Below are 24,056 nucleotides of genomic sequence, written 5' to 3'. Positions count from 1 at the left end.
AACAATGAAGCTGTGCAGAATGGGGGAAAAAAAAAGCTGAAGGCTCTCTGCAATAAGCTGCAACTGAAATGACTCGCAATAGCAAGTTCAGGTGTCTCTTGCACATGGTGCCACTGACGTACAAGGTCTTGCTCGTCAATCACACACTGTAGGCGCTCATCGATAAGCTTGGGTAAGTATGCACCTGGTGAATGATCAACCAATTAAAATTTGAATGATGGCTGTTGCTTCCCACATTTTGGTGCACACCTTTTTTTTTGGGGTATCTTCTTTTTATGCGTGATTAGACATATGACACACAAGAGGCTTCAGACAAGATGACAAACCAGTGCAAACACGAAGTTTAACTTGCTATCACAAGTAAAAAAGGGACAACTGGACACAAGCTTTCTTTCACAACTGTGTCATCTGTAGTGCACAAAGCTAGCACATCCCAATGAGTTCACCCTCAACCGCCCTTTGCCATACAACCACCACTGACCCAAACGATGTAAACTATTATTTAATGCATGGAGTGCAGAATTGTTTAGGACTTGCTAGATATGGTGCATTAAAAAGGCATATCTTCTGAACCTTTCTCATTTTTCTTCCTCTAGCTTCTTTAATCTCTTTCAAGGAATATGGTATTCCTCTTTATTTAGTTGCCACAACTGTTAGTGCAATGGCTACACAAGTTCCAAAACTCACTGATGTAATTAAGAGGAGAAAGCTTGGCTGGTTGGTGATTACAAGTGCACATCATGGTTCATAACATTAAACAGGTATGACACAGGAAGAAAAGCGCCTGAAAGATACATAATTCTTCAGACAAAAGATAGATGAAAGACTCGAACAAAAGAAAAACGAGAACAACTGGGGCTCATTAAACCAGAAAGCATCGTAATCAAAGCGGAAATGTGGTCCTGGTAATTAGAGCCACGTATCGGCATTTGCCCAGCGAATTCCTTTTTCGCCTTTTCCGTTCAGCACTGAGGCTGTACTTTCGAGCTATCACTCTCGGGGACACAATCACTTTCGCAATACTTCATGTAGCTCTGCGCTGTATGCGTCTATGGCACACAGGCAACATCAATTTTCGGTGCTGTGCCAAGCTCATTATCTTTGCACAGTGCCGCGAACACTGTCAGCCGCATGCTTTGGCGCATTCTGCACAAAATCTAGCGAAAGTGATTGTATCCCCAAAGGTGAGCGCTCGAGAATTAAAAATTAGATCCTAGTGTTTCATGTGCCATGATTGGGATTTGAATATGAGGCATGCCGTACGTAGTGAGGGACTCCAGATTAATTTTGACCACCTGGGAGTCTTTAATGTGCACCCAATGCACGTTACACTGACGTCTTCGCATTTCACCCTCCTCGAAATGCCACCACAGTGGCTGGGATTCGATGCTGAACCTCAGGCTCAGCAGCAGAACGCATAAGCCACTATGACGCCACGGCAGGCGACTGCTTGAGAATACTGAACCTGGTAACCTATGGCGCATAGGCAATGACAGTCCTGCGGGAAAATATATCAAGTGCCTTACCTGCCGGCGCTGACGGAAGAGGAACTCTCAGACCGATGGCGCAACGACGTAGGCACCGCCATAGGGCTGCTGGGTGGCACGGAGCCTCGGCCATTGGTCACTGTACTGGCCGCACTTTCGCTGCTGTTTGTCATCGTAGGAGGCGTGGCAGCTCCGTTTGTACCGGGGCACACGTAGTTCCTGCAGACACCATGGCCTTACAAACAGGCTGCAGCTAGCCTTGAAGCTCTCTATCACTAAGCTTAATATTAATACTATTAAATTCTGGCGTTTTACAAGCCAAAACCAAATTGTGATTGTGAGGCACGCTGTAGTGGGGGACTTCGAACTAATTCTGACCATCTGGTTTTGTTTAGCATACACCCAACACATCCGGGTTGGGTGTATGTTTGTGTATGGTATGGTTTGTGTATGTATGGTATGTTTGCAAATGGTAAAAAGCTTGTGTACACAAGCTTTTTCACCATTCCACCCCCACTTAAGTATGGCCGCCACAGACGGGACTGAATTCGTGACCCCGAGCTCAGCAGCGCGATGCCATGGCAACTAGGCGGCCACGGTGGGTCAACTCCATCACTTGTCTGTTCTGCCTAGGTATTGCTTTTATTTCATGCATTTTTATGTTGCTGTTCGCATCCTTAAAAAAAAAAAAACTCATGCCTGAAAATTATAGTGCCAACTTCAACTGTGATGCCACTTCAGCTCTGAGGGTAAATAACCAAATAAGAGCAGTGCAGTGGCTATAACGAGCCGTACAGGGCTGGATAACCACAAATTAAGTTAGCATGGATCACGACACTATCGTGCAGGCACAGGTTGCTTTGTCCCAATGGGATTCAACAGGAGAACAGAAAGTTGGGCAAGTTGGTACTGCTTCCCGCTGTGAGTTGCACGAAAAACATACAGACAAGAAAGCAAGACCCACACAGGAGCATATACTAATACAACAAATTTTTTCAACCGTGCCATATTTTTCACAAAGATACACATTTTACAACACAGGACACGTCCTGTGTTTTTTGACCAGTGAACCAAGACACAGTGGGCCTCTTCGATTTCCCCCTTTTGAATAACCATGAAGCTGCCAGAGTTTCGCACCCGGACACTCATTTCTTTTTTTTTCCCTTTAGCTGTTACAAGCACTGCATGGTGCACTTCGACCATGTGTTCGCATTTCTCGGTCTGGGCGGTTCTAGCTACCCGCGGGCTACCACATGCTGCCAGGCCGATTTTGGTCTGACAGCTCTCCAGAAGTTCTCTGGTTAGCAGACGACAAAAAGAAGTGATGAGTGCTCCTTGCCATGTTTGTGCGACAAGGGCACTTCACAACTTTCACCTTGCTCAGCTAACTGGCAATAGTCGCCATCGGTTTTCATTACTTGTGCTGTTATCTTCCAAGGCCTGTTTCGCCTTGCTAGATGGTTTTCTTGCGTCCCGATGAACAGCGTGTGATGCAATCATGCATGCTATTTGTCATGTCTCGCAGGTTGTAGATGCTCATTCTCACATGTCGTGGTGCCTTTCAGGTCTAATTTTCTGTGGTGGTATTCCTTCTCATACCTCTTGCGTTTATGCTGGTGGTTGTATTTCTCTTTCCTGCAGTTAGCAAAGACAGTGTAGCAGTCGCATCTAGCCAGTGCTCGCGCTATAGGATGTTTGAGAGCTTAAATGGCAACAAAACCCTTGTGTATCAGCTAGGCCGTCGACGTTAACTGAATTCTTAATTCTGGGGTTTTACGTGCAAAAACCACGATTTGATTATGAGGCACGCCATAGTGGGGCACTCCGGATTAATTTTGATCCCCAGGGGATCTTTAATGTGCCCCCTATGCATGAGACACAGGAGTTTTTGTATTTTGCCCCCATCGAAATGTGGCAGCAGTGGCCAGGATTTGAACCCGCGACCTTGTATTTAGTAGCACCACCATAGCCACTAAGCCACCAAAGTGGGTAGCCCGCTGATGTTAAATGAAATGCATTGATTGAGTAATGGCCAGCTGGTCTATTCGTAAGTTCGATTGTTGCTTTCATGTTCGATACTGTTTTTCATGTGAAGCTTAATTCTCGGTTGGTCACCAACGACGTCTGAGTGCATTTTCATGCGCCAGCTGCAACGCCAGCTTCTTCAGCACAGGGACCAGAAGAGAAGCACCATCTACCCAAACGACTTTCTAAAATGGAAGCCCAAGAACATCAGCACGAAAGTTCCTACATATGAAGGTAAATCGCGCTGACTGTGTGCTTTTGCATTTTTGTCCAATGATGACAGAACGCCAACTCATTAACGCCAGTGGGCTACGTGATCGCTTTTGGGGATACAAACACTTTTGCGAGATTCCGCCTCTTGACACTGGATGCTTTGAACAGCGTTACTTGCGCTTTGAAAAGATAGTGAACTTGGCACTGCGTGCGTCTTGTGCCGAGTCGTGTGAACTCTCATGAAGGTGATGCAATGTAACATATTGCCAAGTGGGCAATGCACAAATGGACCGACTATGATGAGTGCGCTGACCGCTGTTACATATTCCCGTAGCGTGATTACGTTTATCCTGGCGAGCTGTCTGAGCATTTGATCTTGTAACCTTCAGGTAACTTTGGGTTCTCTTGCAATCCCAGGCCACATGAGACACTGACATTGCTTGCTGTTAGGACCACAACTAACTAGCTGCCGTCTGGCCAAGGGTCTCGCTGCCAGCGGGCTGCCAGAACTCCGAAAATCAAAGAGGACCAGTAAGCATGTCGAGCGCGCAAGAAACTGTAAGGAAATGGGCAATCAGCCGCCTAAATTCTGATCGCAACACGACCGGTGCAACTTGAGAAGGGAGCGAGTTAGTTATTCCTAAGCGGAACACTCCAGGAAGTGTGGTGCTACTGTTGCTTACAGTGAATTCACAGTGAACATAGGCGAGAAGGAGGCGCATCAACTTGCCCGTTGCTCAAAGGGTACTCGTCGCCGGAGTCCACGGGCACTGGAAAGTACATCGGCGGCACATCCTGGCTCCAGCCGCTCGTTGAGCTGCTGCAGCTGCTGTTGAGGCTCGTGTTGCTACCACGCATCTCCTCCTCTGCGCACAAAAAACTCGAAACACTGCACTCTCTCACTTTTCAATAATAAGGGGCAAGTTAGAAAATGTACACAGGAACGACGCTCGTTGGTCCCCAAAGCAAGGAACAAATGATTTTGGGTTTAGAAAGAGAGAAAACATGTGAAGGGCAGAGAAGTTCACAAGATTACTGTATTCATTCGATTATAAGGCAGTCACAATTATGAGGCAAGGGTGCAGTTGGGGGGGACACCTACAAAAAGAACTTCAGTATTCGCTCTAACATAAAGCGATACAGAGTAGCCGATGGATTACCGAGACTTGATGGGGTTTGCCTGAATTACTGAATAATTGGAAAACCCTGGAGTAATCAGAACAGTCAGTCAGCGTTATATGCCAATTTTGTCTTAAGGTTCGATTCACACCCGAAGAAAATTTTTAAATTCTCGATGCGTGTTACACACGCAAAATATGGTACAGCTTCACCTGCCAAGGCTTACTAGCTCGTACAATTTGCACTGCAGTCTGAAATCTGAATCGCTGTGCTGCTGCCACCATATTGGAATTATAGTAGCTGAATATACGAGCCTCGCGTACATTACGGGAGGTGACTTCGAGACCAAGGAGTCTGGGAAAAAAAAACCTCACCTTATATTTGAATAAACACGGTAACTGTCCAGTTGGCTACTTTGCACTGGTAGATGGAGTAAGGGAAGAAAAGATGAGGAGCAAAGAAGGTCAAGAAAATCTGTCGGCACAAGCACGGCAAAAGCACCTGACAGTGACTATAGCTTCTTATTCAGTCACGACACCCTTAAAAAAAAAAAAGGAAGTAGAAGAAGAAGCAGCGGTTTTAGAGCAACTCTGGCTAATGTTGGCTGGGCCCAGGGTCTGAGAATAGTTTTCTGTAACGAGATGATTCTCGAGCTTGTGGGGCGGAGCATGGCGCTGAATACATATCTTTGTGCACCGAAATGATGGTTCAAACACAACTGCCATCAAACACAACTTCAGCAATCCCTCCCTCTAGTGGCCACAACTAGGCCCACGATTTCCTCAAAACAAAGAAACAAGGAAAAGATAAAGCTGCCACAATACATCAGACAATAACACTGTAAATATTCCAAGTCAGCGCTTGCCCTTGGAACATCACACAACACCCCCATTCAGATGAATTATGCCCAACTTGAGGTGGTGATGAGCTGTGATAGCAAAGTGCCTGGTTGTTCTTGACTTACCCAGAAATATGCTTTCAAGGTTGCTCTCCGACGTGTTTCTCCTTTCCCTCGGCACCTTTCTGCAAGTAGTATTATGAAAGCAGGCAGTGAGATGTTAAACCGTCATTATGCCAACCAGAACACTGCGTCTGTCACCCGAAGTGAAGTACTTACAGTGAGAGTACGGAGAACTCTTCTGTGTCGAGGTGCTTGAGCATGTTGAAGCAGAAATAGAAAATCTGGAAATTAATGGCAAAAGCAGTCAGGCCTGGATACCATAGCAAATGTTCACAAATGAAACATGGAAGTTAAACCCTCTAATGGCCAACGTATCATATATGCTATGCCGAGTAGGACACCTCAACATTCTGATTTAAGCACAAGAAACTTAATACACAGCCCAGAGCTGTATCATTCATGATAGAGAAAGTTTTTAGTTATGAAGAGCTCAGTAAACAGATCAGTAATTACTGTATTCGTAAAGTTTTAACTGAAAGTATATTTTTTTGCAAAAATGTATTCTCCATTGCCAGAAATAAGGGTGGACAAGTTGTTCTAATTTTCCATGGCGTAGAACTGTGTTTCGGCATTACAGGTTTAAAAGCAAAGGCTGTTTAAGCCTAAACAGAGACAACAGACGTGGACCTTGACCAAGTGGTGTTAACTTTCAATTTGTCTTTTGAGTTGGTGCGAGTTTTGTTACTCTAGGACTTCAGCACCTCTTTTGTCATCATTAAAATTCCGTTGAAACTTAGTGCTGCATACGCCTGGTTCATGCCTCTCCTGTCTGCTCGTGCTACACTACTTGCTTTCATAAAGCAACGGCTAGGCCCAACTTATGCATAGCTGAAGTTCAGAAAATGCAAGCCAGGTAGAATGTAGTAAGTTCACTAACACGAATGGTTGGTGCAAATATATGACTGAAATGCTTAATGCCGCAAATCTCTCTGCATAGCCAAGGCTGTATCTACACTAATGAGCAACGAAATGTGCCAATTGGTGCTTGAGGATAACCCACCTCTTCTCCTTTGCTTAACCGGTCACGCAAATCATGGCTGCAACAAAAAGAAAAAAAGTGTCGAGTAAAATACATGTTCAGAGCCACGCTGCTCAACTTCGCTAAACACTTCTACCCACACCACCTTGAAACTAAACAATGAGTAAGTTTGTGTTCTACAGCTACTAAAAATCTATTTATGCTCACACTACCATAAGACGAATGCAGCATCCTACTTCTTTATGATAATCTAAGGGAATTGGGATATACTACTACGACTGCCTGCTAAAAGTATGCAGGTTGCACTAAACAAAACTAGTGCTAAGCCAAAGGCTACTATGGCAGGCTCCCACAGCATTGCTAGCACTCCCAAGATTATTTGAGAGCACTCATCCTTACGTCCCTTCTCCCCGCCTCCATTTGCCCCAAGCCTAGTCTTAGTTTTGATAAAGTCCAGGGATGCACCCACCAGAAGAGGAACCAGTCGTAGGCGACCGTGAGGTAAGCCATCTCGAGGGGCGACAGGTTCGGGTGGATCTTGTTGTCCGCCCACAGCGAGAGCCGCAGCAGCGAGATGAACAGGGGTGTTCGGTCCCAGCCAGAGATACAGTGCACCAAGAGCCCTGACGTGCCTGCATTTCGACGGTGGGGAACACAGCAGCTTTCGCAGGCAGCACCATGTTGAGCAATCAACGTGCAGCGTTTGCGAAACAGCGTAGGCGTCATTGCAAAACATTGTTACGGGGTGGTGAGGATGCACGCAAAAAAGTCTAAACTTCCCTGAAAGATACGCAGTTCACCAACATTGGCAAATAAAAACGGTTCCCTCGGTGAACTCACGCACTTGCTAACCCATTTTATAATATAGCTCCCCAATAGGGGTCTGCTCCTTTGGCAAGTTTTACTTTGGATACTTGAACAGATGGTTGTGAAAGGTACATCAAGGTCTTTCCATTATTCTCAAAAGTTTTCAAGGTTCTGTCTGTTGCCAGGCTCGAATTGAAAAAAAAAAAAAAGCTATAAATCTTTTGCCACGTCACCAGCAAGATTTCTTGTACAAGCGGGGCTTACATTGTATAATGCACATGAAACAAGAGTGCAGTGCCGTACTTACTTTATTTTAACGCGCCCGCGATCACATTGTGCACCCAATTTTTCACGGCCAGCAATTTAATGCCCTCGACTGTAATGCTTAGGCTCGATTTTCGTACTTACAATGTGTGAAATGATAACACCTTTCATTGTTCCCTTACTAGGTTTTCATGGTAAGCGAGAAAAATAGCGGTTTGCTCTCACGTGTTAAATATATTGCACTAAAACTACGGTGGACTGGGCGCCACCAGTTGGACAACATCTGTTGGTGGTGTCCAAAGCAAACAAGCTTTCAGAACTTGCAGTACGGGGTAGTATGGCCTTCGAGATTGGGAGCACAGCTCCGAGAAAGAGGCATGGGACTTGGATACCAGCTCTTGAAGTTTTTGTTTGGTTAAACGGTTCTAATGCGCGTCACACATCAGTGAATTTTTTTCCGGAAAGACAGGGTTTGTTAGAACAGAGTAAAAAATGGCAAGTGGCAACACATCAACTAAAACTGCCAACCATGCAGTGTCCTCTGCTAAATGCGCAAAGTTTAACAGCAAAACATGCAAGAGCGGAATACAACTGCTCACAGTACGATAATGCAGCGCTCATGACATGTAGCATTTCAAAAGGCACAGCTCACCATCGAAAGTATATTTCAGAAGGAGTTTAAGGTAATTTCTTGTAAGCACCACAACGTCCCATGTCTGAAAAAAAAAAAAAAAACAGTCAGTAAAAGGACTAATTGACACAGCGGCAACAAAACGTAAAAGCAGGAAACCCTAATGCAGAACTTTTTCTTAAAAATGTTTCAAGTTAGGCATGTGGGACACATGCACATGACCTTTACCTCATTGTTTTTTTTTTCTGTCTTTCTTCAAGGCTATACGTAAAATTTTTTCATAATGTGCTAGCCCCCTTTGTCTGGTTCACAAATGCTAAGTGTTATGCAAGTCAGTACTCGCAGCAGCAAATTACAATGGCTTTAAACAAAAGGAAGCTCATACAGTAAGCCAGGTTAATGCTTGCCCATGGCCCAAATGCCGAATCATCTGAACAACAAAAAATAGAAGCTCTATCACCAAATGGGAAAAAAGCCCATAACAACAACAAAAAAAGACACCTGCCTTGTACATTGTCCAGTCAATGTTAAGCTGAGAGGTGATCGCATCATCAGGAATGTTGAGGGGGGCGTTCACAAAATGCTGCAAATGAAGAAAAAAAAAGCGGGAAATAAGCGCACTGCCTAAGGAATGCGTGCCTCACTGTTGGAAGCTGGCAATGCTAGCTTACTTTCCACAACATTCACTTGCCGCACCACAACGCTTATGACTGCTGCCTTCAAAAGTTGGCATTCAAGAATTGACAAGACGTTGTGAGCAACAAAAGCGAAAGACCACAAAGTACCTGATCCCAGTCATAGATGAGTCCTTCTCCACTGTAGTCATTGTCTCGGTAGTGCTTGAAGAACTCACAACCTGAGAAATATTCACATATTTCAGTAAAGTGTCCTCAGGTCACCAAATGCTCACAAACAGCCGGAGCGTTCTAAACAAAAAAGTTAACCTGAGCAGAACAGTAGATATTATACCTGGATAGGGAAGGTTGTAGATGGTGAACCCGTTGTATCTGTTCTCTTTGTCAACCTTTTCAGAGGATGTTACTCTGTAGTAAATAAAGATAACGGAAAAGAAAAATCGATTGCATGAAATTTTTTAACTTCAGCAGGCACTAAGATATTTTTTGGCCAAGCCACATTTTGTTTTGCGAGAATATAAAAGCAAATGTAAAGATCACTTGCTCATACTTTGCACAAATTGTGAAAATGTTTGTACAGTTGCCAAAAAACTATTCAGACATGTTCAAGATAGTTCCAAGACACTGGCACCGGTACCATAGACATAATCCATATGGACAAATGAAATTTTTGTCACATTACATGGTGCCAGTGAGGCTCTGCCTGGACGGTCCATGCCAATTCGGTCACTGAGTCAAGCAGAAAGAGCAGTTTCTCGTTTTGATACCTTGCAGGTGCCCCTCAAAATCAAAAGCAGCAAAACTGAATAAATCTAGATGACGGTAATAAAGACGGTAGTAACCAAAATTAAAGGAGGCGGCTACACATCAGTGATGGATTTGGCAATACAGTTTGTCGCTATGTTGAATCAATGCTAATCACATTAATGTCGACATTCACCGCGAGACGGGTTCTGCCAAATTTTTTTTTTCTGCGACTTGCGGAATAAATTCATGTAATTTCAGGCGAATCGGATATTTCCGGCTCCCGATTATTTGAACCTGTAGGAAGCTCTCGTAAAGTGCCGAATTATCAGTAATGTAATGCCACGCTGAAATACTGAACACTGGGAAGAAATGGTTATCCGAAGCATATTCTGTCCACATCGAACCCTCAGTGTTGCAAAATGTTTGAGGCGAGTTGTCCCTGCCTCAGCTCTCTGAAGAGAGAGGGAAAAAAAAAAGACACAACTTCACAGTGCATGCAACTTCGGCCCACTGGGACACTCACTTGAGAAAGAACTTGACCTTCTTGTTCTCCACCATAAAGTCGCAAATGTGGTCCACAGAGAGCAGCCTCAGCAGCCGGATGTCCTCCATGCGTAAAGTGCTGAATAGCGGCCAGTTGCTAAGAAAGAAACAAGGACAGAAAATTACACAGAACTCAAGCACTGCGCGAAGACAAGGACACAAAGCTTCTGCACAGCTTCTTTTACACTATCAATATCGAGACACTGTTGGCATCGCAGTGCATGTAGAACTGCAGGCAAGGGTGTACGAACTGAGACACACAGAATGTAATACCGTAGAATGTCGTTCGTGTGTTTTGGGTGAAAATGCCAGAAAAAAACGTACTAACAGGGAAAAGGTAAGATCCGAAGTAACTAAAAAAATTTGACAGACACAACTATTGTTGACATCTATGCAATGCAGAGCGTCGCATGGATTGTTGCGGCACGAGACGCCGACACACGTCGAGCTGGTGGTGCTCAGGGAGGCCCCAGATGGGTTTAGTTGTTTTCATACTGCGTGGTGTTTTAAGAGGGCGATGGAAAACGGAAGCGAAATCGAGCTGGTGGGCGACACCGGATGCCACCGAAGCGAAACGTGATGCCCACATCGCCCCACCTGCAGCAGGGAACGGTGGTGCATTCGGATTATCGCCAATGAAAAGTGTACAGTACGCTACCGATGACACTACACACTATAAAACAGATAGGTGAAGATGCTTATCACAATAGATTTGGCAATGATAGCTGTCAATGCGGCATGCGATGACCCGGGCGGAGATTTGATGGTACCGAAATAAGAAACTGTAGGTGCCGTTGTTTGTTTTCATGTGAGACGGGCAGGCGAAAATTGCAGTGAAGCTGCCATGGTGGGTAGCCCAATCGCGCAGGTCTCGTGCTTTTGCTTGCTTATATGGTATCTAGCGACTGGAAAACGTATCATACGATTGCAGTTTGGCAACGTACTGAACGCTGGTGCCAAAAAATCGTGTTTCTTCTGGAACGTATGAACTAGTAAAAAATGAGCGTAACTCTACTGGGTGATTTTCTGTGTTCTCGATCCCAAACGTTGGCGCTGGAAAAACGTATGTAACAAGAATGTATCCACGCGGTTCTACTGTATAACACCAGACATTTAATGAATCTACGCCCCCCTGCAAAGACATGATCAGTTGCACCTCAAGTCAAGACATTGGAGCAAATATCCTTTGTCTGGCTAAGTGTCTACCACTGACACTGAATGATAAGCAGTAAGTGTCACTTGTTGGATAAGAGCAATGAACAGAGAATGAGAAAAAAGTTTGACACACAACTTTCTTTCTTTTGAAAGCATGGTCAGAGGAGAAAGCATGATGCAAGATCCCAAGCTTCAGTGGCATCCCACAGGTAATCTAGAGAAAATGCAATGCAACACCTCTAACCCACATCTGATGAAAACTTTGTGTGCAAGCTCCACATGAATCCCCATAGATGGCTCGGGGTGAAGCTCCCTTTTAATGTTCTACATGGTGATGCCCACAAGCAGCAAACCTATCGCTGAAAACGTTTCCACACTATTTATTTTTTTCTCCCTTCATTGAATATCCTTACTCCCGATGTATTTTGCACATTTTGATTAAAGATGAGCAACGACCACTTCTGAACGATACACACAGTCAAACAGTGGCATGCTGTCGTGTTGCATATTTTTTTCCCCCCGCTCACCCAGCAGTGGCTGGCGGCGTATTGTCCTTCGCCAGATCGATGAAGTTCTCGTCTTCGCCAAGACTCTCAGCCGCTGCGACACTGGCATTGGATTCCGTGTCCGCATAGTCCGAGGGAAGTCCTGTGATGCCGAGCGAAAGGAAAGGGCCGCAGTTGTAAGCTGTCAGAATCTCATCTCACACAAAGGAACTGAGCAAAACAACAGACATAGCCAGAGAAAGTACAAAGCGTAGAAATGCGCCTTGTTTAGCCACTAGACACACTAGCACATTTCTTGTTCTAGAAGACGTTCACAACCACACGACAAGCCTCTAAAACTTTAAATTCTTGGATTGCATGTGCCAAACCCACGATCCAATTATAAGGCACATCGTGGTGGGGACTCTGGATTGATCACTAAGCCACTATGTTTGGTTTTAAGAATTTGTACCAGTTTTTTTCATTAAGAGGAAAAAAATATACATGTGTGGGACTAATAGAAAATTTGAATACAAGAAGTCATTGCTGTTTGGTTCATTTTTCTAGCTCCAAATGACTGCGTGAGTTTGCAAATTGATCATATTTAACGAAATGTTATGCTGTAGATGCAACAGTTTGCAATTATTACATGTATACACCAAGTCTGTCTCATCCCCTTTATGGATTAAAAAAAAAAAAGCTATTGCTTAAAACTTCGCGCAGGATTTTCCTGGTCATTTATGATGGCTCGTGACATCGCAGTAGCTAGCAACACATCGAACCTTTACCTTCGGCTTGGGTATGCATGAAAAGCGGGGCATGGGAGTGAGAGCTTTTTGTTTGAAATAATGGTTGCGTGGTTCTCGGAGTTCGAATTAGCAGGAGTTCTTCTCTATTCAAATACATGGGATTTTGCCACGACAAACAGACCAGTTTGAATTACCCCTCAATTCAGATTAAGAGTTTTCGAATTGCCGGGATTGCACTGGACTGATGAACATTCCCATGGCGGCTAAATGATTACGGCGGTACAATTCCCTCAATTCCAATAAGAAATTTCGTCTTTCCCAATAAAAACAAATGCTCCACTTTTATTGCCCTAACCATTCATTAGGCGGCACATCGTACTGGGGTACTCTGGACTTATTTTGATCACCTTGCATTAATTTTGATCGCACGCACCTTAATCTAATTACACAAGCGTTCGTATACAGGTATTTCGCTCCCATCAAAACATAGCCCTTGTGACCCTAGGTTCAGTAGCACAACGTTATAGCCACTGGGGCACAGTGGCATGTAACTTTACATGTTTGAAGCCTCACGCCATCCACGGTAAAACGCCGGTTTAAGAAGCATTTGCACAACAGTCTTTGACCCGCGTGTTGAGAGCCAGTTTACCTAGAGAGTGCGGCTGCAGAGGCTCCGTGTTGTTTGACGCTCTCGTGTTTCCATTGTCCACATTTCTTCTGTTCTCCGTCGACCGCTTATCTGGAAAAGCACGCCAACATTTGTTCAGACGAGGCTCTTGAGATTGCCGAAATGCACAAGAGTAAAGAAACGGGAACACTCTCCATTGTCCTCAGTCCTAACTTTCCGGCTCTCAATTTCTATTTTAAACAGAGGTACAGTTTGCATGCAAGATAAGATAGCACATAACCTGGTCAAAATGCGCCATTAATGATAACAACCATGTCTTTTTTTTTCTCCAGTTCAAGTACATGCGTGATAGAACTACACAAACACGAGAAAAACTCATTGTTTATGACTGCCTTGTAGCGCTTGCAACTAATCGTGAAAGACAATAATTACTATAGCACGACTAGTCACGAGAAGCTAACTGAACTTTCTTGCCATACTAAAGAACCTGAACACTCTATCTCCTTGAGGTCGGTGGAGCTGGAATAGTTCACGAAATAACATTGTTGAATCGGAATCTGTGTCCCCATTACTCACAGACACATGATCTAGTATTTCATTACAAGCACCATGTAACACTTTGAATATCAACTCTGCTGGGCATTGTTGCAAGCCTTACTGCAGGTACATATGTTTGCACATTACCTCCTCAGAGCATTCAGTGCATTTCTTTCTTCTCTGACACATTTTAACTGAACAGTTATTTTTACTTCCTTGTACAGTTGAACCTATGTCCTGCTGCACGCTGTCTTTCAGCTGTCTTGCTGCAGTTTAGTTGTGCCTATAGTGTTGTCAACTCCTGAACAGGACTAAGTGCGTGATAACACAATTTTGAGAGTAAGCGGGTGTATTGGATGAACAGTCAAACCTTGACGTGCAGATACAATGAATTTCTGCAAATAACAAAGCAAACCTAAAATGTAGCTCACCAATATAAGGATGCAAACAAGGTAATTTTCTGCTGGATGCAATTTTCTTATACCGAGGTTCAATGGTAACAAACTGACTCTCGTGTAAACTTAGAAAATTTTGCAGTGCCACCATCGTTGGCCTATCGTGTGTCCGATGCAGGCTAAATGCCTCTCCCAGCGGTCTCCAAGTATTCACTCTTTTTTTACCTCGGATGACACCATCCCATGCCTCTTCCAGTGTTACCGGTCACTCTGATAGGCCACCGGTTATATAATGGACTGGGCCAGGTTACATAACCTGGCCGACCCCACCTCCTCTTAATTGCATCCAGGATACTTTGGGGTATGTTTGCAAATGCTCGCTGCTAAGAGCTGCAGTTCAAGGTGGCAGACAGTAGAGAGCGTTTAGCATAGTGCTGCCATCTTGCCATTACTGGTACTGGCCGTGATGACTACGGCTACTGCTGGTTACTGCGACCACACAACAACACGGCAGTGTCCAATCTGCTCTCTTCAATCCTAGTTCACCTGTGTTACGTTTTCTTTGTTGCAACAAGAAGTAAATGAGAACATCAGCGATCGCTTAGTCTCATCTCACGCTAAGGCCAAAGTGCAATCACCGGTTTTTCATTGTTATGCAGGTCTGTTGCTTGTTTTGACGTTGCCACTTAGAGAGAAGGCATCAAGGTGGAAAAGTATGTTAATTTCCATCAAAGAGGCAGTACCACAGCATTTAGCATTATTCTACGCTGTAGTCATGCGTCACCCTCAACCCGTTTTACTAACACTTCACGCATATTAATGAAACTTGCAACACAAGTCCGATTAGGAATTTTTCTAGATGTATGAGACACACTTTAAACAGCATTATCCTCCTTTTTCACTGGTGCTTTTGCTTGTGATGCACTATGTTGCCATGCACAATCATGCATACTATGACTGAAGGGGTCAATATCCTGCAAGAACGCTGTTGTAAATGGGATTGGGTTAAGCTTTGTACCGACCAAAATTCTTCGACACGGTACACAGGCCAGCGTTTCTGCATGCTACTTTCACTACATTCTTCAAGGCATAAAATAGAGGCTGCAACCTCTTGTTCCACAGCAAAACAGCATAGTCGTGGAGCCACTGCAAAAGGGCCTGTACTAACATGCCGCTTGTCTATAGGTTAGTGCCGCCCTATGTCGTAACACGAGAGCATCAGTATAAAGCCTAGATTGTAAATTGACACAAGAAAACAAAGCCCCTGTACGCACCAGAGAAGAGGAAGTCGAAGCCCGAGCGGCTGTAGATCTCGGCCCCGCCCGCGAGCGTCGCTGACCTGCATATGTGCTGGGAACGAAAAGAAAGCGCCGAGGAATTAGGCATGAATTTGGTTAAGCAGTGAAAGTGCAATTAAAACAAGCCCAAATTAACAGCAATGTTTGTCTTAGAATAGCCTGAAATAAGCAAGGTATCTAATCTGAAAAAAATATACTTCACAAACCAATTATTTTAACTGAAGATTTAATCAGCAGCAGCAGCAGCATCATAATGAGTATAATATTTTAGTTCACTGGTAAGTTAAAGGGACGCTAAAGAGAATCAATTAGTTTACACTGCTAACGTAGTCTTTCAAAACTCTTTTTGCATTAATTTTGTGGCAACAGATTGATAACCCAGAGGAAACGAAGGCCAAAGTTTAACATTTTTAATCCCATGCCAACACACCCGCGGCAATACATCAGTGTTACATGAACTTTCAATGTATTCCCTCATACTTAGGCCATTGTGGCTATGTAAAAGTTATCCAAACTTGAAAAATTCAGCCTTTGGCTCTTTTAGAATGCAATGTAGTTGACCTTGAAAAAACATTTATTAGGCCCAAGCAGATGCCATCAAAATCTATGACAACATAATAACAACATAACAAGCAGGTGGGGGCAGTTGAAGGTAGCATTATCACCCATCTTTCATTTTTACATTTTTTTCTGGCTTACTGTTATGGTAAGACTGGCTTTTCAGGTATTGCAGAAAGCAATTTATTAGTACAGCTCAAATGATTTTTCTCTTTATGGTGTCCTTTCAAGGGCCTCTCAAGGAGACCTACGAATGCTGTTGTTCTGTTGCCATGTTGCACAACGTAGCAACATGGCGGTGTCCTTGCTGTTGCTGATTTCAATGCGTGGGCATTATAGGGAGCTTTTTGTCTAGAGTTGCCTATATTACCTTTATGATGCCGGTGGTCCTGGCCGCCTGTTTGGAACTGAACTTGGCTTTGCTTTTGTAGAACTCACTTCATCCGAAGCAAATGACTGTGTAAACAGCTTTAGCTTAGCCTCAAACCACTTCGACGACAGAGTATTATGGATAACCTTGCGGAGTTTTTGAGATTGCTTCTCATTTAGAACGCTTCAAGGTCTAATGAGGGTAACTTCTGGCACGGCAGTGCCACCTATCAACGAAGTCAAGAGCTACCATAAGCACACGAAATATGGCCTTCGGGATTAGGAAATCTCGGAGGCCACGAACTGCAGGCTTACACTGATTTTGCCCTGGATCGGCAGACATGGAAAGTACAATTACAACGCACTCTGGGCTTTCACTGCGCAGCTTCTCACCCTTTTCACATGCATGCTCAAAGCTTGGCAAATTGATAAAATCCCTTACGTGCGCTATGCACGCGAGATTTAAAGTGTGATTGAACAGCATTCCAGGCGTAAACAATGCTATCGCACTATACTAAAACTCTCTTTCTACAAGGTTCATTTGCAGAATGGTAATGCTGTTTCCCTTAAACCTGCTATTATACCAAAGTTAAACTAAAGCTGTCTGCTGATAAAGGCGAAATAGCATCAAAATGCAATACTGAGCTGACTATGCGTTATAAGCCAGTAAGACACATGTTCAGGGTGTGATAACAATGACAGTAAGCGCTTAACTTTTTCCGTGCCTTGGGCAAGTCTCTCTTGCCCAGGATTTCCTTTCATCTGCTTAACGCCACAAACAACTGGCAGTTGTGCTGTCATTTTGTTGTGAACGCCATGCTACCAGATGGCGCAAGCATCTGAGAAAATTTATATTTTTTGTTGTCGTTGAAGCAGTTAGCATAGACACAGCAAAAGTATGGCACCCGTGGCTTTAAAAATTAATGGTCACGCAGAGTCAAGCAGCTGTAACGAAGACGTACACCCTTTTCAATGCGAGAAACGCAGTGCCTCCGGCCGTTTCTTCAGCTCAAGCAGGGAAGTGGATCTGCAAAGCTCTAGTGAATCAATGTTTGAAGCTTCAACTAAGTTCAGACAATTGTGAGGAAGTCTTTGAGCCTCTGGTGGCCTCCCTCACATGGTCGCGGCTCGAGGAATACACCTTATGACCTGCACCACTGCGACTGCCTTTCCATGCAACACCCGGGTACATTGTGTGGAGGACAGCAAAAGCATGCCTGGCTTCTATTCCAAGAAATGTAAAACCCCACACAGATGCTTTCTGTGACCATAAACCTATCTGTAGCTCAGAAACATAAAAAAAAAAAGGATGGTGACAGACAACATAAAATAGCGAACTGCTTAAATTGCAATACAAACAAATGCTATTAACCATGGATCAGCTATTACATCATTTGTAAAAAATTTGTTGGTTTTCTGAAAAAGAAATCTTGCAAGGAAAGGGTTAAATTAGAAGGAACAGGTGTTTCACCGTACTTTTCCCTCATACAGGATGACAGGGACCGGGAACCGCGTGCGACACCTCGCAATCCGAGCCTTCTGAATCTGCTCCCGCAAGTCCTGCACGTCGGGCAGTGACCCTGACCCACCGGCCGGCCTGCAAAAAAACATGTCAATAAGGAATCGCTAATGCAAGAAGTAGGCTGCAAGCAAGTCTGGGATTTTTTTTTGACTGAGGTTGGCAAGACTTGTCCCCTTGTCACGGCACTTTTGGCAACGTGCCATCCTGCCGCCTAATACTTATGGATACGAGATGCGATTAATAGACAACAGCACAATCGCACTGCTTGGCATATGCAGAGCTTACAAAGCAAACTGGCAACAAAAGCATAAGTGAAATTTCCTCTATCAAGCCACTCAAATGTACTTGCTCAGAAAAGTGCAATGCCAGTCGAGAAACAACGGAGTCCAACTAGTTTGTGTCTCAGGCCCAATTTAAACCCATTCAGGCCAGTTCCAACTCATGAAGGCCAATTGAGCATTGAGACTCCCGAGCTAGGTGTACTGAAACTTGTTTTTCAAAAGGTCGGCAGGGACGCATCAGCAATGTAAACAGCAGTGCTTCATGAGACAAGAGTGATATGCTATGAGACAAAACATTTGCTGCAGTTAAAATGCATGCAGATATGATGAAATTTTTGAATCTCAATCATGCGAAGCTTGTTTGAGTTAGTGATGGAACAGCAGTCACGGACGACGCCAGCACAGTCTCGTCGCTTGTAGGTGTTGGCACCTCAAAGATGAAGGTGATGCGTGATGTTTGTCGAGAAAAGAATGTTCATGAGAGCTGTCTATACAGACAAGCATGACACCTATTTAAATACAATTAATTTAAATACAATTACACTTTAGCTCAGGGGGGGCAACTCTGACTCCCCTATTGAAATAAATGTAAAATGCAGAAATAATATCATGAGACAACCACGAGACCGACGTGGATAAAATATGTTGCAGTTGAGAGACAAAGTTGAAAAGCATAATTTTTGATTTAGCACTTTACACTGCCGTTATACACTCCAGCCCAGAAGAATAAAAATGGCAGGCGTTACTAAATCCTGACTGGAAGGTTACCACTGTCATTGAAGATAAAAGTGTACAATAATTACATTCAGCCGATGCTAACATATGGGGCAGAAACTTGGAGGTTAACAAAGAAGCTCCGAAACAGGATACGAACCGTGCAAAGAGTAATGAAACGAAAAATGTTAGGTGTAACGTTAAGAGACAGGAAGAGAGCAGTGTAGATTGGAGAGCAAATAGGGATAGTCGATATTCTAGTTCACATCAAGAGAAAAAAATGGAGCTGGGCAGACCGTGCAATGCACACAACAGATAACCGGTGGACTATCAGAGTTACAGAATGGGTGCCAAGGGAAGGGAAGCGCATTTGAGGATGGCAGAAAATTAGGTAAGGTTATGAAATTGGGAAATCTGCAGGTGCAAGTTGGACTCGTCTAGTGCAAAACGAGGGTAACTGGAGATCGCTAGGAGAGGCCTTCATCCTGCAGTGGACATAAATATAGGCTGATGTTGATGATAATTTACAAAAACTATTTAAAATCAATCAGTCAGAAAAAAAAAAAATCTTTGAAGAATGAAGTTCACAAATTTTCAATTCTACACTGAATACAGATGCCAAGCTTCTGTAAACTGCATGTGGTAGAGTATCTAAGGTGCACAAACATGACGTAAAAGTTAACAGCTTGCATAAAATGCCAATGATTACAAGGGTTTTGCATAAGTCTTACATAATTAGTGATACAACTGAGAGTGATGTATAATGCATCAATTCCAACGCATTATACGTGTCTCAATAGATGCAGTTTACAGAATCGTGATATTGGTATTTATTACTGAGTTACAAAGTTGATGACCTATTACTTGAGTATTTGTAAATTTTGAAAAAAGAAATGCTAGGGTCACTAGACTTTTTTTAAGTGCAACACACCTCACCATATTCAAAGCAGTGAATACCAAGGAAAAGTATTTCTTCGTTACCATGTATTCAGACATAGACTCCTACACACACCCTGAGCCTGCTAGATCACAAAAAAATTGCAGTCTTCTAAGGAGGCAACACTTACGTACGGTGAGGATCATGATATTTTGGGCAGGGTAACAACAAACCCTGCCACTGCCCTATCACATGCCACTGGCGGCGGAGGGCAAAGGTTGTCCACGCTCTAAAAACAACAGTGTTTCCTTGTGGTGGTAGAAGAGGAGATGATGTCATCGTGAAAATAAACTATAAGCAATAAATTCATGATGTGCTCATCACTATCACGGAGTCTCTTATTGATGCCCATACTTTTTTTTTGTCAGCAGGGAGCACCAAAAAAGAAAAAGGCGCGCTCTAGACAACTCTACGCAAGTGGCACCCCCACCATAGTTCCAACGACGGTCACTTCCAGTTGGACTGCCGATGATCCAGCTGGCACAAAATATGCAGGAGGCTATGACTTAGATAGGATTTCCCAAGATAAAGCTGCATCTGAAACCACATGCATCAGAAATAAACATGCCTGGGAGTAGTGTCGGTGTTTTGGCTACCGATGGGATGCTCCAAGAGGATGATCCTGTTTGGATACGTGCTGCTCATGGAACCCTGCTCGTTCTCAATAACCTGTACGAGAAAAAGGAATGCAGCTTAAACTCGCAGCAATACAGAGGGTGACCTATAAGCAACACAGAAAGTAAGGATTTAACCATTTGAAAAGTATTCACTGTTGCAAGGTGCTATTCTTGTAGAAGTACACTGAATATTGCAATTTATAAAAAAAAATTATAGCCACAATAGTGCATTTGTCACCGAAAGATGAGACTGTTCCAACCTAATCTAAGTTATTACTGCAATTGAATATTAAACTATTATTAAAACCGAGAGGTTAGGAATAGTGGTGGTGCACACGGAGAGAAGAATCGGAATTCCATAAAAAACAAATTACATGGATACAGGATGGTGTACTTATGTGCTTATTATAGACAGAAAGGAGCAGAAATTAAGATGCATATATAACAGCACTGAAGTTGTACAAGAACTCTAATATTATGTTGAAATGTACTGGCACTGCCTCATTTCTAAGCGGAATTCACTTATCACCATCATTAGGCTGATGATTTATTGGCACCCCATTTGGAACGGGATGATGACAAATTGTCACTTAGCCTGCTTGAGTTAATCACTTATGATATGTACATGCTTTTCATTTTAGCATGTTTCTATACATCTCCTTAAAATTTTTGGTGGATGGATGCTATGAGCATCCCCTTTGGAACGGGGTGGCGGGTTGTGCCACCAAGCTCTTATTATTATATTGCCTAATGTCCTACCCATCTTAGAACACACATACACGCATGCACACGCGCGCGCGCACACACACACACACACAGGATTCCCATCATCAAACTTTCTGAACCCCCCACTGGGAACTTGGTTTTTGTACACTTTCGTTTAGCGCAAAACATGAAAGCATGGCTAGAAACCAAGCAATGAATGAGCTAATAGCATCCCAAGACTTCATGTGAACGGAAACTTTTCTGGGGCTTGCAGTTAGTAAGCATCCTGAGCCATCAGACCAGCCCAGCATTACACAATACCAAAACATGACAGCACGGGCGGCAGGGGGTCGAGCAAAAACAAAACCTTTTGACCGCCTATGTCATTGTCAAGGGCAACGTCAACGAGTTCTTTTTTTCCAAAGAATCGAATAGCAGTGGACAAGTTCCATTTTCTTCCATCTTATAATCCAATGCAATGATACTTTTATCATATATCATTGAGTACTAGTGACACAATTACAACGAGGAGTGGTGATGTCGTCAGGCTAGTGCCAGAATGTCCAGGCAGAGTCTCAAATTGTGTCCTACATCTACCTCAATTTCTCGCTTACTAAAACTCTATTCTCAATATTAAGGATATCTTGGAGGTTTTTAAGCATTACTCTATCAATTAAACTTGACTTGATACTCGGTTTTAACATCCCTTTAAACATCAAAGCTTACACATTGCTAGTTTTGCAACCAAAGAAAATTCAAAGCATATGCTCAATAAGGCTTCGACTGGAGCTAGTTGGCATGAAATCATTTTGTTTACCGCACTGTACTGTTTACACAGAGGACAAAATTAATTAAAGTGACGCACACGTGCACAACTGTGCACATGTGTGTCCGCACATATATTTTGTCCTTTGTATGAACAGTACAGAGCAGTAAGCAAAGCGATGTCAAGCATATGACCCAAGGAAGCAAGTTGGCACTCACTTTGAGCACATAGTCCTTGGCAAAAAGGTCTTCGCACTTCTGCTGGATGTCGGCGTTCCTACGAGCCTGCGGATGACAAAGAACAATGGCTTAGCGTCAAAACAGAAAAACAACACTGCACTTGTCACTTTGAGAGACAACCTGCCGTGCGACACGACCACAACAGATGCAGTCAGGATAAAGAAACAACATGGGACACATCAGCAATCACGTGCGGATCGGAGAATTCTACTGTCGGGACACAAAAATACGGCGAATTGCCTTTCGATTGATCATCGCTCGAAGAAACTATTCAGTTCGACCGATATTTACAACATTCTCTGGCACTACTGAACTCTCGTATTATTTCTTCAACTTGAATGAACTTTCGTTTGAGCTCGCACTTGCTCGAGGCCCCTTAAAAATCCTTCAAGGGAAGTTGTGATGCACAACTTGCTGGTTATTTTCAATATAGTGGACAATGACAAAGACTTGGCAACTTGAACTTGAGTGCAATATATGTGCCAACGGTTTTCAGAATGGACCTCCACAATCAGAATTCAGATACACAAGAGTACACAAGAAGATTAGTATTACTCTGTAGAGATGAAATTTCCCATTAGTGCTTTAAAATAAAAATACTCATGTGTTCCATCACTTTTTTTTACTGCACATCACATACCATGTCAATTGTGCTTAAACTCAGTACTTACGTAGATTTCTTTTTATGTATTTAGGCTCCTACTAGTGTATGATTAGTATAACAAGTTTTTTTTCTCCTTCCTTCTGCATTCAAGTCAACTACAGTTTGTATTTTTGTGCATTGTAGCTTTTTCTCTATATTTAGTTTGTTGACCTGTTACTCCTGCTATTAATCATGTTAACTACTTTAAACTTTAAAAGGAGTTTATTGTAGCCGATGACTCTGCGACCTCCTTCTGTATTTAAAAATGCGTAACGAAAACATGAGAATAAATTTCATTGTAAATGAAGCACAAAAAAAGAAATGGGAGCAGCCAATGAACATTCTTTGTTGCACAATTCCAATCAACTTTTGCTGTACTATAGCCCTTTTGCTTCAGAATTAATTTGCTAAACATATTTTGTTTAACTGACTAATGAACCTGATTCTAATACACAGTGTTCACGCAGTTTCGGATTTAAGCTCAGTGATACCAAAAATACCACTTAACTCATTTATGCTTTTGCATCTAATTACACCAGAGAAAACTGTCACAATGGAACAAAAAGTATGTTTGCAAATCTTCTGAATGCCCAGTAACAACAGACAGGGAAAGGATAAGGGAACGCAGAGCGAGCGTGTCTGACAGATAACAAGTTGTGATAGGTGTTATCTCGCCACCACACTGCAGAATAGGAGGCAATATTTAAGTGCTGGGCTTGCTCGTCTATTCAAAGCCTTTTCTGTTGTAATGTTGTGTTTAAAATGATCAATATTTGTCATATTTTGCTTGGCAATGTTGCGTGCAATTATGCAATGCTTTTCCTTAATTGATTATATAGGCATCTTCATGCAAACATGTGAGACTGTGCAAGCACGTACCGACCAAAGTAGACTAAAGTTTTCTGCAACGTGCTAAAGTCCACAGGCCAATCACAAATTTTTGTCTGACATGTAAACCTCTTTTGATTGGCTGCCTGATTCCAAACAGCCACTGGCCAGTATGATAGCAAAGGAACTGATAGCATAACAAACGAGGCACCAGTGAAT

At 43.2% G+C, this 24,056-nt stretch overlaps 1 protein-coding gene across 2 annotated transcripts in view; it reads right to left on the bottom strand.

Moving 5' to 3' along the window:
* Positions 1-24,056, bottom strand: part of EDTP (Egg-derived tyrosine phosphatase) — a 32,524-nt gene that overhangs the window by 6,755 nt on the left and 1,713 nt on the right. For both annotated transcript variants that reach the window (XM_070540225.1, XM_070540224.1), the window contains exons 2-18: positions 22,346-22,411; positions 20,608-20,708; positions 18,062-18,182; positions 15,635-15,710; positions 13,450-13,539; positions 12,094-12,214; positions 10,392-10,508; positions 9,456-9,529; positions 9,272-9,342; positions 8,992-9,069; positions 8,508-8,571; positions 7,254-7,416; positions 6,806-6,842; positions 5,962-6,026; positions 5,809-5,867; positions 4,456-4,591; positions 1,527-1,706 (exon numbers count right to left, since the gene is read on the bottom strand). In XM_070540225.1, the coding sequence (XP_070396326.1) occupies positions 1,527-1,706; positions 4,456-4,591; positions 5,809-5,867; positions 5,962-6,026; positions 6,806-6,842; positions 7,254-7,416; positions 8,508-8,571; positions 8,992-9,069; positions 9,272-9,342; positions 9,456-9,529; positions 10,392-10,508; positions 12,094-12,214; positions 13,450-13,539; positions 15,635-15,710; positions 18,062-18,182; positions 20,608-20,708; positions 22,346-22,411 (1,619 nt within the window). The remainder of the gene's footprint in view (positions 1-1,526; positions 1,707-4,455; positions 4,592-5,808; positions 5,868-5,961; positions 6,027-6,805; positions 6,843-7,253; positions 7,417-8,507; positions 8,572-8,991; positions 9,070-9,271; positions 9,343-9,455; positions 9,530-10,391; positions 10,509-12,093; positions 12,215-13,449; positions 13,540-15,634; positions 15,711-18,061; positions 18,183-20,607; positions 20,709-22,345; positions 22,412-24,056) is intronic.

The sequence above is a fragment of the Dermacentor albipictus genome, chromosome 6 (genome assembly GCF_038994185.2).
Source record: "Dermacentor albipictus isolate Rhodes 1998 colony chromosome 6, USDA_Dalb.pri_finalv2, whole genome shotgun sequence".
NCBI classification, from domain to species: Eukaryota; Metazoa; Arthropoda; class Arachnida; order Ixodida; family Ixodidae; genus Dermacentor; species Dermacentor albipictus.
This window is presented reverse-complemented; position numbering and strand designations above follow the sequence as displayed.